The 15,355-nt window shown below is 47.1% G+C and overlaps 1 protein-coding gene across 1 annotated transcript; it reads right to left on the bottom strand.

Annotated features, from left to right (window-relative positions):
• Positions 1-1,445: 1,445 nt before the first annotated feature.
• VIM (vimentin) lies at positions 1,446-9,213 on the bottom strand. The gene is made up of 9 exons (XM_068562029.1): positions 8,502-9,213; positions 7,789-7,849; positions 5,253-5,348; positions 5,000-5,161; positions 4,348-4,473; positions 3,756-3,976; positions 3,261-3,304; positions 2,629-2,714; positions 1,446-1,806 (listed from the first exon to the last, which is right to left on the bottom strand). Exons 1-9 carry the CDS (start codon positions 9,062-9,064, stop codon positions 1,765-1,767), a joined length of 1,401 nt encoding a protein of 466 aa, XP_068418130.1. The 5' UTR covers positions 9,065-9,213; the 3' UTR covers positions 1,446-1,764.
• Between the last annotated feature and the right edge of the window lie 6,142 nt (positions 9,214-15,355).

The following is a 15,355-nucleotide window of genomic DNA, read 5'->3' as shown; positions in this document are numbered from 1 at the left end:
AGGGTAGGATGACCAGATAGAAGCTGTTGTTCAAATTAGTACACTTGTGAGTCTGAAAGGGGGGCATTATTAATAAGTAAGCATAAACCAAGACCATCCTACACAAACTAGAATGTAAATCACCCTGACTAGGGGTCACTTCCCTGGGCCAATTCTTTCTTTACTCATGTGGTACCCACAGTATCAAAAATGATGAAAATCACAACTAATATTACTTAGCACAGTGCCTGGCATTTAGTTAAACTAAGCGTAAACCATCTTACTTTCCCCTGAGCAACTCTACCAAGAGGTAGATGCAAACACTTAAAAATTACAAGGAGGGACTTTCCTGGCGGTCCAGTGGTTAAGACTCCACGCTTCCACTGCAGGGGGCACAGGTTCGATCCCTGGTCAGGGACCTAAGATCCCGGGTGCTGCGTGGCTCCCCCCCCCGCCCCCCCCGCAAAAAAAACACAAAAAACAAGGAATGCCTACCACATCATTCCTGGAGGAGAGGGAATCCTAGTAATACAGGAAATTGGGACTTAAGTCTAGGAACTTCTTACTCAAAGGAAATTTCCCTCCAGAACACACATTGGGCCATTAAAACTCTATTGCTTCCAGGCAATACCCTCCCTCTTGCATTTATTTGACTTTATCCCTCTTCCTCAACTCTGCTCACGTTGTGTGACCTGTAGGAAGGTTTTCATGACCACAGCACTTCATTCTCATTGCTCTAGGTTTTGAAAGCTGATCAGAGACTAGCATCATTTTACCACATGACTCACACGTGTTAATTTCACCTCCCAATGAACAGCTAAGGATTTTCCTTTATTTTGTGTCTAACATCACTCCCCCAAAGCACAAGTCTTTAAAAATATCTGTAGGTGGATATATAGATTTAGGTATCACATATAGGTATAGATATACACACAGAAAAGCAGGGTAGTTTCCCATGTTGGAACTAAATGAACTTGTCCCATTTCTCTGCATCTTGCTAATGGAAGATGCGGCCGTTATATCCTGGATGTTGCCCTACACTTTAACCCCCGTAGTGGAGTTTGTGCCACGTATATGCTGCACATGCCAAAATGCAGTTTTCATTTTAGTCAAAGTTTTTTTAATTTTAGGAGGTCTATTTGTTAGAACTGAAATCACACAGGGACATGGACCCAGCTGGATTCATTTTATGAAAAGACCTAGCATCATTTTGTCTACAAATTATTTTATTATATAACATCTATTTATGAATTTTAAAAATAACTTAATTGAAAAGAAGCAAGGTCTGTCTAATAAAATGGCCAAATTAAGAGCTACGCTGCAAGCATAAAGTTGAATTTCTCAAGTTAACCTAACCTTGATTTTGTGAGAATTTGACCAATAAGATCAAAAAATATTTAACCAAAACATATATTGTCATAAAATTTAGAGAATTGTTTAGATATCAAATAAGCAAGACACCAAAAGAGTTTTCCAAAGATTTATTGAAGCAGAAACAAGTTGGTCAGATACTTGATGGAAAAAAGCAGTTTTAATGGTATTCAAAAATACTTTTTAAAAAGTATTCTAGCACAAGGCGTCTTCGGTAAACTAGATTATGTTGTAAACTTTTTTCTAAATCTTTTACGAGTGTTGGTTGTCAAGAACTAGAGCTTATTCCTATTCAAATCTATCTTGCACTCCTGAAAAAACTGCAGAAAGGCACTTGAAAGCTGTTTCTTTAAGATACGGATTTCTTTTTTATTCTCACTGGTAGTATTTTGCCGCATGGATTACGTGCAGTTTTTATTCCAGATCATCGTGATGCTGGGAAGTTTCGTTGATAACCTGTTAAGAAAAACAGAACTCAAATCAAATATAATACTACATACTAATGATTAAATTACCCCATAAAGCATGTCAAAGAAAAATCCTAGGAAAGGCATATAATTTATTGTGAAAGTTGGAAGATTACGTTGGTTCTGCGTGACCAAGGGTCACAGAGAGCAGGAACAGATACATATGTAAGACGCGCTTCACCGGTAGGCAAAATACGTAACTGATAGAAAGTTATGACTTAAAAAAATAAACTTAAAAAATACTGTATTTATGAAGAAGAATGCTGTAATAATCAGCAAAGTTTAAAAGCAATGAAAACATATTAAAATGTACAGCAAGTACATTTTATGTGCAAGGGAAGATTACATGAAGATTACGATACATTTTGACCATTTCTTTTCCTGGCATAGAGAGGTAATGAGAAACTACTTGATCATATGGCATGTCCTTGTATTACATCATGACAGGGTCTAGGAGTGTCCAGGGGAGGCCATATGTCCAGGATCAAAACATTCCTGCTATTGAGGCAGTCTAATGAAACTAGTTTAGGAAGTTAACTTAAGGAAGCGGTACTCCTGTTTCAAATCAAGCACCAAAGGAAATCACTAATTTTAGACAAAGGCAGACTACTCTCCCACCTTCACATCTAGAAGCCAAATAATTAGATGGCTGTGTGCAGTGCCGGAAGAAGAGACCTATTCTCTTTTTAGGAGGCGTGAGTGAAACTGAAACCTCCCAAATTAGCTAGCTGTATCTGAGATAGACTTACTGATCTAAAAGTTTATCACTGCCTGTCTGAAATTACTTGCGTTTCGATATAAAGTTACCAACCTGTCCGTCTCTGGTTTCAACCGTCTTAATCAGAAGCGTCCTTTTTGAATGGGTGTCAACCAGAGGGAGTGAATCCAGATTGGTTTCTGAATAACGAAAACAGGCCCAAAATGAGTAAAAATGAAATTTTTAAAACGACAAAGAGACGATTTTGTCCAAAGAATTATGATTTTTTTGTTCATGATTGTTTAAAGCACTATTCCCCAAATAATTCTAAAGACTATCACCTGTTTTAAAACCCAGAGGCTAACAACACTGTAGCATCAGGATGAGATGGACGACTTTAGTGTATGCTCCAACAGGAGGGGAAAAAAATGGAATTTCACTTTAACTGGACGTAGAAAATGTAAGACAGTACTTGTTTGAAAATTATGCCTATCTTAAGAGAATTCTCTCTTGTATGGCATTTTTCAAGTATCATTTTAAAAATGAGTGCTTTATAAACAGAATGGTTACAAGCTGCTAAAATTTTTCATAGGGACTTCCCTGGCGGTCCAGTGGTTAGGACTCCGTGCTTCCACTGCAGGGGGCCTGGGTCTGATCCCTGGTGGGGGAACTAAGAGCCCACATGCCGCGCAGTGCAGCCGAAAAAATAAAATAAAATACTTCATGAAGGACAGTCAAATACTTACCCCTCAGGTTCAGGGAAGAAAAGTTTGGAAGAGGCAGAGCAATCCTAGAAAGAGGTGAAGAAAAACAGTAAATTTTTTGGAAAACAACAAGGAATACATTTATACACTTCTCATTTTCATCAAATAAGAAGATTTACAATCCACAGGTGAGGGATTCGCTTCAGAAGCATTTACCTATGATCGGTCTCATTAGTACATTTAAATATTTTACTCCAAGCATTTTCTCCAAGGGGCTGGAGGTGTGACAGAGTGACTCTTGGTTTTCACAGAATCAATCGTAGGTTGAAATCCCAGCTCAGATATTGATTAACTGACTAGGACAAGGAACTCAAATCTCCAGATCTGAACTGAAGGTTCCTCATCTGTAAAAAGTGGTAAATAGCTACCTTGAAGAAAGGCTCTGAAGATGAAATGAGATGATGCATGGAAAGCAAGGGGCATGATACCTCACCCAGGGCAGCTTGGCATTCACTCCCACGAGCCCCCGTTCCCTACCTGCTCTCCTCTCCTTCCAGCAGCTTCCTGTAGGTGGCAATCTCGATGTCGAGAGCCATCTTAACATTCAGCAGATCCTGGTATTCACGCAGGTGACGGGCCATCTCTTCCTTCATGTTCTGAATCTCGTCCTGCAGGCGGCCAATAGTGTCTTGGTAGTTAGCAGCTTCTACGGAAAAGTTCTCTTCCATTTCACGCATCTGGCGTTCCAGAGACTCGTTCTGCAGGAGAGATGAGAAAGGCCGCCGGTGTTATTTCCCAGAAACAAACAAACAAACAGAGCTATCCCCCCAACCATTTCCAGACCGTTTGCAATCATTTCCCCTAGCAGCAAATGGGGAACGCTCCCATTTTCAGCGGAAAATACCAGTACCAAGTCCCCTTCCTAGTGGAAGCAATAATATAGGTAAACTAAAACCTTGGGATCTCCAAGTTCTTTTTGAATCTGTCTTGACGACTCATTGTCTTTGGACTAAAATGTAAATTTTTCTCCCTTTGAACAAAGTTTTCTCCCAATAGCACCCCGAGCTTGGCCACCTGAAGTGGGTCCAAGCTGGTGACCGGCCCTCTCTCCTTGCGCTGTGATACTCACGGTCCCTTTGAGGGCGTCCACCTCGCAGGTGAGGGACTGCACCTGCCGACGGTACTCGTTCGACTCCTGCTTGGCCTGGCGCAGGGCATCGTTGTTGCGGTTAGCCGCCTCGGAGAGGTCAGCGAACTGTCAGGGAGGAAGCAGAAACCTGGGTCACCCACGTGCCTTGTCCACACGTCCTCTGAGGTTCTACCTGGCCTGGATGACGGAGACGGCTTAAAGATGGCAAACAAGACAGATACGAAAATAAGGCAGGATACCAACCAACTTTTACACTCAGAGCTCAAATCGCAACGTGTCCCAGGATACGCCCGATTTGTTTTGAAAACCAAAGGAAATGAGGTGGAAGGCCAATGTGGAGATTTCCAAGTAGAAATTCCCTCTGTCTCCCTCGTTTTCAAAGGGCGGAGGTCAAGGGCAAGGGGGTAACCTGGAAGGAGGGTGACAGCGGGGCAGTGGCAAGGGCGTCTGCTATTCTAACGGAGGGGGTGTGAGTCGTGGGGAGGGTGCAGCAAGAGATAAAACTCGCGCAGGAGGAAAAGCCAGCTAAACTTGGCAGCGAAAAGGTACTTAGGAATCACTGCAGGCAGGTAGAGCGTTTTCAGAAAAGAACGCTTTTCTTCCGTCCGGGCCACACTCGCTCGTTTCGCACCTTGGACTTGTACCATTCCTCAGCCTCCTGGAGGTTCTTGGCGGCCACGCTCTCGTACTGCTGGCGGACGTCACGCAGGGCAGCCGTGAGGTCGGGCTTGGAAACATCCATATCGATTTGGACGTGCTGTTCTTGAATCTGGGCCTGCAGCTCCTGGATTTCCTGAGGAGAGAAAAGACAGGAGGTCAGCGTGCCAAGTACGGGGCGGTGGCAGCTTCACCCACGATGGTTCACAAACTGTGACTGCTCTCACCTCATCATGGAGTTTCTTCAAGAAGGCAATCTCTTCTTGCAAGGACTCCACTTTCCGCTCCAGGTCCAGACGTGCCAACGAAGCGTTGTCCACATCCTGTTTCAGAAAGAGGAAAGACAGCGCCTGAAGGAGGATGCTGAAGTCTGCGGCCTACCCCAGGTGTTCATTTCCAGTGAACTATAGGAACTTATGGCTCTTTATTATACCGACGGGCATTGACGGATTTTATAACCTTCGAGCAAGTTTGTCAATCACCCAGTGCTACAACATACTCTGTTTTCTTTTCTTCATTAACCAGTTGGAAATGTGGTCCGCTGAGTGGTACTCAAGGTGACCAGTAGACAACTTTAAAATAAATAAATAAGTGTATGCCAACGTGGCAGGCTGCAGTCAATCAATTATTATTGAATCCACATTATATCAGTGAAGTTTCTATTAACTTTTTTAAATCTAGAAAATCAATGCCACAGCATTTTGGGGGGTTGGCATCATGGCATAGTAGGATAATGGGAGTTGGTCAGGTTTCACAACTTCGTGTGTACATGAGAACGTGCAGAACAAATTAGTGCTCCAGAAGTTTCAGCAGATAGTACATAAGCTCTTTCCACCCCCCCGCCCCCCCACTCAAATCTTTTGAAATTTATCCTTGGGATCCCAAGCAAGTCATCTGGCATTCAAGTTACAAGGCTAGATTTATACTCCAGTTCAGGATGTGCCCTGGCAAAAACGTAGTTCAGGCAAATAAGGAACAAGAAGTGTAACCCTGAACTGTATTTGCTTTGCTTTCTCTGGTAGATTTTTCCCCGGAACTCCCCTATCTCATCCCACAAGGGTGTGTCCACATCTTTTTCACTTACAACTGTGTCAGTTTGGTTCCTTAGCTTGTTTCAGAATGACTGATCGAAATGCATACGGGGTTAACCGTATGTAAAATTTTTGCTGCTCTGGTCAACTTCTCTGTTTCCACCATTTGTAAACTGCTACATCCCAAAGACTTAATTTCCCCTTAAGGGAATGTCATGAGGATTTTTATACCTCTTATCTTGTAATCAATTATATTTGGAGTACAGTTTATAGCCTTACAGTCTTAAAATATTGACATGCTTCTATCACCTTCATGGAAAAATGAATGAGGAATAAGTGATAAAAAAAGATCAGGCTTGGGGAAAAAATTTCATTTTTGCTTGCTGTTAAACCCTACAAAAGATATACAAGATGATTTACTACTCTCTATAAAAAAGTTCAATGTGTCATTCTACTTCTTCGAAGAGAATATGAGGGGTTTTACCTCATCCCTAAATAGGGACAATTTATACTAATATTGTTTTATATGAGGTTACTACTGGGGGTAGAAAACATTACAGACATGATGATCAGAAATGGTCCATGACTGAAATAAACTACTCATTGCTGTGTTTAATTTGGTAAATGTATTTCTGCTTCAAAATGTTATTCTAGACTGTTCGTCTGAAGGAGCTTTTACAGCCATCCCAGTAAGTGCTCAGGAGAATGCAACTCTGCTGGCGACTCTTCCTGCTTTGGGATTCCAATTTTAAGTTAAAAATCATTTAAGGCCATCTATCTTTGGAGCAAGAAAACCTTTTACTTAAAATCCCATTCTTCATTTTCAGGTTTATGCTTTATGGAGAGAACATGCTAAAGAATGCAAAGGTTCAAAAAACAAAGGCCTTTCCACATGTGAGGTATGACTGTAGCTTTAAGAACCCTTCACATCACATACTTGGGAGTCTGGGCCAGATATTAGATAACGGATGTTAGCAAATACTTGTGTCCAATTAGAACGGTGCTTGCATCATGACATAGTCAGTAAGAATGCAGCCTGTTGCAAAGCGTCTCTGGGAACACAAAGACTTCTATTCTTTCCGGCCAGAACGGCCCCACTTGCCAGGATGTCTGTATCTACATTCCATAGTGAAGCCTGTAGAAACCATTAATACCTTTCAGCCAAGGGGACAGATGGCTCCTTCTCACCCTTATTAGGTCACAAAATAGTTGTGCATAGGGATACTTCTATCTGACCTTAGGGCCACAGTAGAACTTGCAGCGAAGAAAAGAAACTTGCTGGCTTAAGTCCAGTTAAACTAAGTTTCTTATCCTCCAATACATTTTACATTTGAAACTACAGGGCAGAACTGCGCTTTTGGCGGCCCTGTAAAAGGTAGCCAACTTGACTTTGGCAAACCGCCATCTAAATCAAACTGTAACTGTTCGAGATCAGAATATCAACGTGTTGCAAAAGTGAAACGAAAACAAATGATTTCTTGGGAAAAAAATCTTGAAACAAAGTAAAAAGTTAAAGACTTCCCTTTATGTCCTAGAGAACGGTTTGATCATTCAAGGGTTTTTGTCCGGAGCAGCTCCGAACTGTGGTCTCTCTGCCACTAGGGGGCTTGGAGCGCAGACGTGAAGTTTGGCACGACGTACATACTTGGGTTAAAGTAACTTTTAGAATTGCCCGTGGGGCGCGTGGGTGGGTGGCGTCCGGTGGCTGCGAGTGGGAACAGAATCTACAAACCTGTCTGAAAGACTGCAGGGTGCTCTCGGCTTCCTCCCTCTGAAGCATCTCCTCCTGCAACCTGAAACAGGCGCGCATTAACCACAGGGGCACGGGGAAACCGCCAGGGGCGGGGCGACCACACCCAAACACCCCGCCGTGGCCGCCAGACCAGCGCTGCTGCGCCACCTCCGCGGGCACCCAGCGACCGCGGCTTTTAGGGCTGCTGCTGCCCTCGGCTAGTTTTAGCGGGGCCTTGGCCACCGCGTGGAAAGGCAATCACGGTCGCCACCACGACCTGCGAGACGACCGCCACCACCCCGCCCCGGAGGAGGCTCTGCAGTCCCTTTGTCTCGCTCCCTGCACGGCCCCGGGGCTGGCAGCCCGCCGGGGCGGGGGGGGGGGGGGTGGTGTGTGGGGGAGTGGGGCAGGAAACTTTCTCAAAGTTTGGGGAAATCGCATGCACCGTTTGCAAGGGCCTTCGAGGACAGACAAAGCGGTAGTTTTAAGAAATCTGAAACTTGAGACAGGCGTTCTTGGGCAAATGAGTGGGGCTAGAGGGGAAATGCTAACTTGAAAGATCTGGGTTCAGGGCGGGGCTGCGCCGCAGCAGTCACAGCCCGGCTCCCCCGCTGTCCCCCGGGCAGCCGCCGCCCGGGCCACATCCCCAAGGGCGTGGCGGCTCCGCTCCCCCTCTCCTTCCCTCCCGCGGCCCCGCCTGGGCGCCTCCTTACTTCTCCCGGAGACGCATGATGTCCTCGGACAGGTTGTCGCGCTCCACCTCGACGCGGGCTTTGTCGTTGGTGAGCTGGTCCACCTGCCGGCGCAGCTCTCGCATCTCCTCCTCGTAGAGGTCCCCCAGGCGCGACTTGCCCTGGCCCTTGAGCTGCTCGAGCTCGGCCAGCAGGATCTTGTTCTGCTGCTCCAGGAAGCGCACCTTGTCGATGTAGTTGGCGAAGCGGTCGTTCAGCTCCTGCAGCTCCACCTTCTCGTTGGTGCGGGTGTTCTTGAACTCGGTGTTGATGGCGTCGGCCAGCGAGAAGTCCACCGAGTCCTGCAGCAGGCGCACGCCAGGCACACTGCTCCGCAGGCGCACGGCCGCGGAGCGCGTGGCGTACACGCCGCCCGGGGACGAGGCGTAGAGGCTGCGGCTGGTGCCGGGGCGCAGCGCGCTGCCCAGGCTGTAGGTGCGGGTGGCCGTGGTCACGTAGCTCCGGCTGGAGCTCGGCCGGCTCGCGGTGCCGGGGCCGCCGAACATCCTGCGGTAGGAGGACGAGGACACGGACCTGCTGGACATGACTGCAGAGGGCGGCGGTGGGCTGGGCGGCTGCGGTGGCGCGGGCTGGCTCCGGGAGGAGAGGCGCGCGAGGGCGCGGTGGGTGTGGGCAAAGGGAGCGCTGCTGCGTCTCTGGCGCGGGGACCCCGGAGCGAGAGTGGCAGAGGACGGGACCCCGCCGAGGGCGCAGTTTTTATAAGCCGGTTAGGACGAAGGGTCCCCTCCCACTGCCATCCCGGAGACAGAGTGCGCCAACCAATGGGGAAGGCTGGGCGGGGGGTTAGGGCGGGGGCGCCCTGGAGCCTTCCTCCCCCCCACCCCGTCCTCCGCCCTGGGGACTGGGTACAGTCTCGGTTACTTCTTGGCTGGGCTGGGACTTTCGGGGGCTTTCCTGATGGTGGCCCGAGCTCTGCTCACCTCTGGGTGCTGAAAAAGGCGGGGTCGCTCAGTGGTGGGGGGACCCGCCCGGGACTGGACCGGAGGGGTCCCGGGCACCGAGCCAGAGCGGCGCGGGAGGGGCGCGCAGCAACGGGGCTGCGGTCCGCAGGGAGCGGGTGGGTGGGGAGACCCGCGGGCCAAGGGGCAGGAAGAGGGGGAGTGCGGGTTCCAGCAGATCGGAAGGCGTGGACAAAGAAACAAAGAGGGTCTGGGATTGGAGCGCGAGGTGGGAGCGCGCACAGCCCGGGACGCAGGGCTCGAGCCCCCCCCCCCCCCCCCCCCGAGCAGCCTTGCGCATCGCCTGCTGCGGAAGGGGCATCGTTCGGGCCCCATCTCTCTTCGCCCTCTAGTCTTGGAGAGTCCTCTTCGGGGACCTGACGGGCTGGGTCCAGCTTTGGACGGCGGGAACTGCGAGGAAAGCCCGGGGGAGATGGGTGGGGTCGCTGAGTCACTGGCGGCGAGGCACTGCGCCGGGCCGTCCCGCCGAGGTCGAGGGCTGCGAGCGGTTCAGGGAAACCGTTAGACGAGATTGACCCAAGTCTCCCCGGGTGCGCGCGCGCGCGCGCGCACTGTTGGATGGAAGTTTTACGCAACTTCGAGCTGGGCCTGCGCTTTCTTGTGTGCAGTTCGCCTGCGTGGAGACTAGAGCGCCCGTAAATTCTTAAGAACTCGCCAAAGCCTGATTTTGCTCCAATGTGCAGACTTCTCTTTAGTAAGAAACTTCGGCCCGGGCTCTATAACCGCCAAACGCGGGTCTGCGGCGTTACAAACGCCCTCCGGGACGGTTCTTCTTGCAAAGTTCCCTCCCACCCTTCCCTCCGGTCTCCTCTCGGCCTACCCCTGCCCCCACAAAACCACACCCGGCTTTCAACATGATCTGGAAGTTTTGGGTGAAAGAGGAAACTCAGCGTCCGCAGTTGCAAAATCAAATTGATCACTGGTTTTTCTGCTGTAGCGGAAGTCATTAAAGGTATAATATGCATCAGTTATAGAATTAATTAGGTATTACTTTAAATGCTTAATTCGATGAATGAAGAAAGGCAATTTTATACCTCAAATGATAGAATGTTTGAGGGAAGTAGATTTATATGTTCATTTTAGCTCAGCGATGGTGCTCACCGCAGGATTCTGGTGACTTGTCTGGGAAATGTCACTGGTCCCTTGGCCTATTTTCCAGAAGAATTCTTGCAGTTGGTCTCGGAGTGAGGGAGATAAAACTGTCTACAGAGCAAAAAACTTTTGGTCTAGGGCACCAAGGTAGTGTTCAGATTCTAACACCAAAACCTTCCAGGTAAATCACTCAACAGGGTTTTTGTTGCGATACTAGTAACATGCACAACAGCGTGGTTACCCCCAAAGGGAGATGAAGAGAGCCAATCCAAGCCAGTCTTTTAGTGATATCTGTAGCAATTTAAAAATCAGAGGTTTGTGTTTCCTTTTGTATTTACAAGACTGAAGGAGTATTGAGAGGATTAGCCCCAAAACCACTGTAAAAATAAAAGCATCTTGATTCTATAGTGAATGGGGGTGGGAGGGTAGGGGGGAAGTAAAAATTCTTCCGTTTTTGTTTTGTGTTTTGGAAGGGGGGGGGGTGCTGGAAGTTACCTGGCATTTAAGACAAATAGTTTAGAACCAAATGAAGGGTTTATTCCAGCTTCTTTGTACAAGCCTCTTTTAGGCGATATTTTGTTTACTGCATTTCAGTTAGTTCTGGCAAATGGGGCTGCCAAGGTCGAAAACTGCAGGACCCCTTGCGGTACAGCTCCCCTGCTGTGGATTTCCTTAATTCTCTCCTTCCCTGGGAGGCTGCGTGTCCCTCCCAAGCATTCCTGGGGCGTGGTGCCCTGGCAGACCAGCTTATGCTCCATGTTACCGTCTTGCTCTCAGAGCGCCCTTTATTCAAGCCACTGCTCAACAAATGTCACCATTGTGAGTTTGCCTGGAACCCTTAGGATGAGAAAAAGCCACCTCCCTCTGGGGGGAAGGGAGGATGGACCTTTCGCCCACCTAAAATGCTGATCCCAGGGCAACAAGCTGGTGCTGTCAGAGGACTCATGCTGACTGACTCACTGCGGAAAATGAGGGCAAGGCTCTGGTGTGGTGTGGCAGGGTGCCCTGTTGGTGACCACAGCAAATTCCTCAGGCCTGTGGCGACTTCCTCTGGGATGGACACTGGCCCTCCTCGTCATCTGGGGGTATCCCTCCTCCTTTCTAACCTGTCCCCGATCTGTATTCTCAGGACTGTGATATGTTCACTTGCTGCCCTTCCTAGTCAGCCTAGGCTGCTATAACAAAATACCATAGACTGGGGGGCTTAAGCAACAAATATTTATTTCTCCCAGCTCTTGAGGCAGGAAGTCCAAGATCAAGGTGCCAGCCGATTTGGTGTCTGATGAGGGTCTGCTTGCTGGTTTGCAGATGGCCATCTTCTTGCTGTGTCCGCACGTGGCAGAAAGAGTGCACGTTCTGGTCTCTTCTTATAAGGACACTAATCCCATCTTAGGGGCCCCACCCTCATGACCTCATCTAAACCTAATTACCTTCCTAAGACCCCACCTCCGAATAGCCGCACATTGGAGATTACAGCTACAACATATAAATTGTAGGGGTCACAAATATTCAATCCGTAATACTTTCCATACACCACGTGCACACACACGCACGCACGCACGCACGCACGCACAGACACAGTATCCGATGTGTCCTTCCTATTAGAAACTGCCATAGCTTGGGGTGGATTGTAGAGTGCTGGAAAGCGAAGGTTACAAAAACACTATTACTCATTCATATAGAATGCATGAGACTTTGGAAAGAATTCATTTCATCCTGAGATAAATTATACACCAACCAGGACAGTGCCTTAACCAAGGAGGGCTAGTCATCAATGAAGGAAATATATGTCTGAGCTAACGTCCTTGAGCATGATAACTAATCCTGCTCTATCTGTGCCCCCATGTTCTTAGCTACCTTTTGGAAGTAAACAGTACGTAGACATAGCTTTCTCGGTTTTCATATTTATTTTTTGATTGATGTGAAAACCTATTTCCAGGGTGTTTTCGAACGCTGGACCCTGAAGCATCTTCAGACACTGCCTGCTGCAAGTTGTATATAAACAAGGACACAGTGGTACAGTGTGTAGGCCAGGCGTAAACATTACCAAATCTAAAGTACTAACAGTGATTTTGGAATTTGCAAGCTGTGGTGATGTCAGTTGAATCAGGCGATTTGAACTGACGGACCAGCCAGCCATGCGGAGAGGAGCTTAGTGGCCTGTGGAGGCTTTAGGAGAGCTGGCTGGCAGGAGGTCATGCCAAGAGGACAGCTTCTAGCTGGATCGCCTGGACGGAATGTCAGCAATGAGAAGGTGGATAAAGTGAGAGGCTGAAAATCATGGCAAAATCTAAAGGGCATAGTATTAAAGGTAATAATAATAATCAATAATAGAAGTGCTTTAACCTCTGTGTCTACTGGAGGACAGGAAACTTATATGACCAGTCTGCCCATGGTCATATCAGTAGCAGTGGAGGCAGGAAGGGTGCAAGCATTTGAATGGAGCCCTTTCTGATTCCAAGTGCACATTTCTTTTCTCTTTGTCTTGATAAAATTTTGCTTGCTATTAATCAGTTTAATTCACAAATATCATTTAGGGGCGTACTGTGTTTCAGGGGCTGCAGAGGGAGGACAACTGCCAGATCGTGTTGTGAAGGAGCAGATTCCTAAAGGAATTTGGGGATAGAATATCATGTTTTATGTTATTCAAATGATGGAACAGTGATTCATAATAGATAAGAAGGGAGTCTGGTTTTTACCTAACTCTAAATCCTTACTTTGAGAGTGACATATTTTCACCTGGACTCCTTTCTGTCTCTTGAAAGGCATTATATCCAAGGTTGGACTTAGCTCATCTCACACCCTAAACCCCACCAACCACAGCAGCTTCCCCTTCAAAACTCCCCTGTCTATTTAAGGCAACATAGCAAACTAACAAGATTGGAAACTTCCGTCATCCTTGCCACCTCCTTACCCTTCGATGGCTCAGATCCCATGGGTGTCCTGTCCGTTGCTGTCTGCACCCACTCCTCTGTTACGTTGCTGTGACTCACATCCAAGCCACTTTGTACCTCATCCCAGCAGTACTGCAATTGGCTTCCCTTCTTCCAGGCTCTGCTTACCCCCACCAGTGTGTCTGACTTTGAACCAAAACCTCTTTTTCTTAACAACTGCATGCTTAAGACTCCCTAAAGATCCAAAGTGAATCACTCATTCCCTTGTGAGAAGGTAAGCTCCATGAGAGTAGAGACTTTTCTCTCTTTTGTTCACTGTCCTATCTCCAGTGCCTACAGAGAAGCCTGACACATTTGTTGAATGTATGAATTAGTGCATGAGCAATTCATAAAGGGAGGGAGGGAGGGAGGGAAGAAAGAGGAGACTAATATTTACTAGCGTCTATTACGTTCAAGCGGTGTGCTAGTCATTTTAAACATGACGTCCTCTAATCTTTACAGGGTATTATGATCCACAGCTTTTATTAACTGACTCAAAACACACGTATTGAATGTTTACCACGTTCCAGGCATCCTGCTAGACAGCAGGGAACGTGAACAAGGCAGGTATAATCCATGTGGTCTTGGGACGTAGAGCTGAGTCCATGTGTGCGTATGTGTGGTACAGAGAGACGAAACTTAAGTAAAGGAACAAACCAAATAATTACAATTTGTAATAAAGATGACGAAGGCAACAGAAATTTTGCTTCAGAGGAAGTTGAGGCTCATAGTTTGACAGTGGCCTTTGAAAGCTAGGCTAAGGATGTTCCCATCCATCCTGAGTTCCCACTTCTCCCCCCAAGACAGCAATTTCAGTGGAGCCCTAAGTTCTTTTCTATCCCATGAATACACCACATTTCCCCCACCCTCACGTCTTTCCTCACATTCCATTCATTAGGCAGGGGAACTCGTTTTCTGCACTGCCTGCAACACTTAGTATACTCAGGTAAGTTAAGAAACTTTTCATGCCTCTGGGGAGCTCATAGCCTTGAAAAAATTAGGAACCACATGAAAGAGCTGTAATACATAGCAGAGTACGGTGAGTGAGTGCGCTGAAGGGTTTAGATGGAGAAATGATCGTGTCCATTTAGGGGAGATCAGAAAATGTATTCAGAGAAGGCGGTATTTGAGGAATGAGTATGATTTCTACAGCTTATCCTAGAGAAAGGATGCTCAAAGTTGATGAAACAGTATAAGCAAAAATTGCGTATGTGTCCGACTTCTAGGGACATGTAGGTAATAGTAAGAATCCCAGTGTGGCTGATTATGGAGCCGTTGTAGGGGAGAAAGGGAATGGAAAGCTAATATGGGATCATGCGTTGGAGGACTAAATGCCAAGGAGAGGAGTTTATAATTAATGTGGTGGGCAGTGGGAATTCACTGTGATTTTTGACTAGGAGAAAGACATGCTTGTGGCCGTGTTTCAGGAAGATTGTTCTGGCCTGTTGTGGAGGATGAACTGGGGAGACCCATCTGAAAGCTGTTTGCAGTAGATCATGTGAATGGTAAAAGCCTGATCTTTAGGGAGTCTTAAGCATGCAGTTATTAAGAAAAAGAGGTTTTGATTCAAAGTCAGACACATTGGTGGGCGTAAACCGAGCCTGAAGTTGGAGAGAGGAGGAGCAAGTCGAGGGCTCTGAGCTTTCCGGACAGATTAAGAGAATGGAATCCTCATAGTTGGAAAACAATTGTTTTTAGGTGGAAAATTAATCTGAGATGAAAGATAATTCACTCAGATCCATTTACCTGGAAGTATCTTCCCTTCTCTAGTCTATATAGAGCAAAACCTCATGAAGAAGGTGGGGTATAAACCCAAGGGGTCATGCAGTTT

The sequence above is a fragment of the Eschrichtius robustus genome, chromosome 1 (genome assembly GCF_028021215.1).
Source record: "Eschrichtius robustus isolate mEscRob2 chromosome 1, mEscRob2.pri, whole genome shotgun sequence".
NCBI lineage: Eukaryota > Metazoa > Chordata > Mammalia > Artiodactyla > Eschrichtiidae > Eschrichtius > Eschrichtius robustus.
Note: the sequence above shows the minus strand (reverse complement) of the source record. Positions and strands in the feature narration are given on the sequence as shown.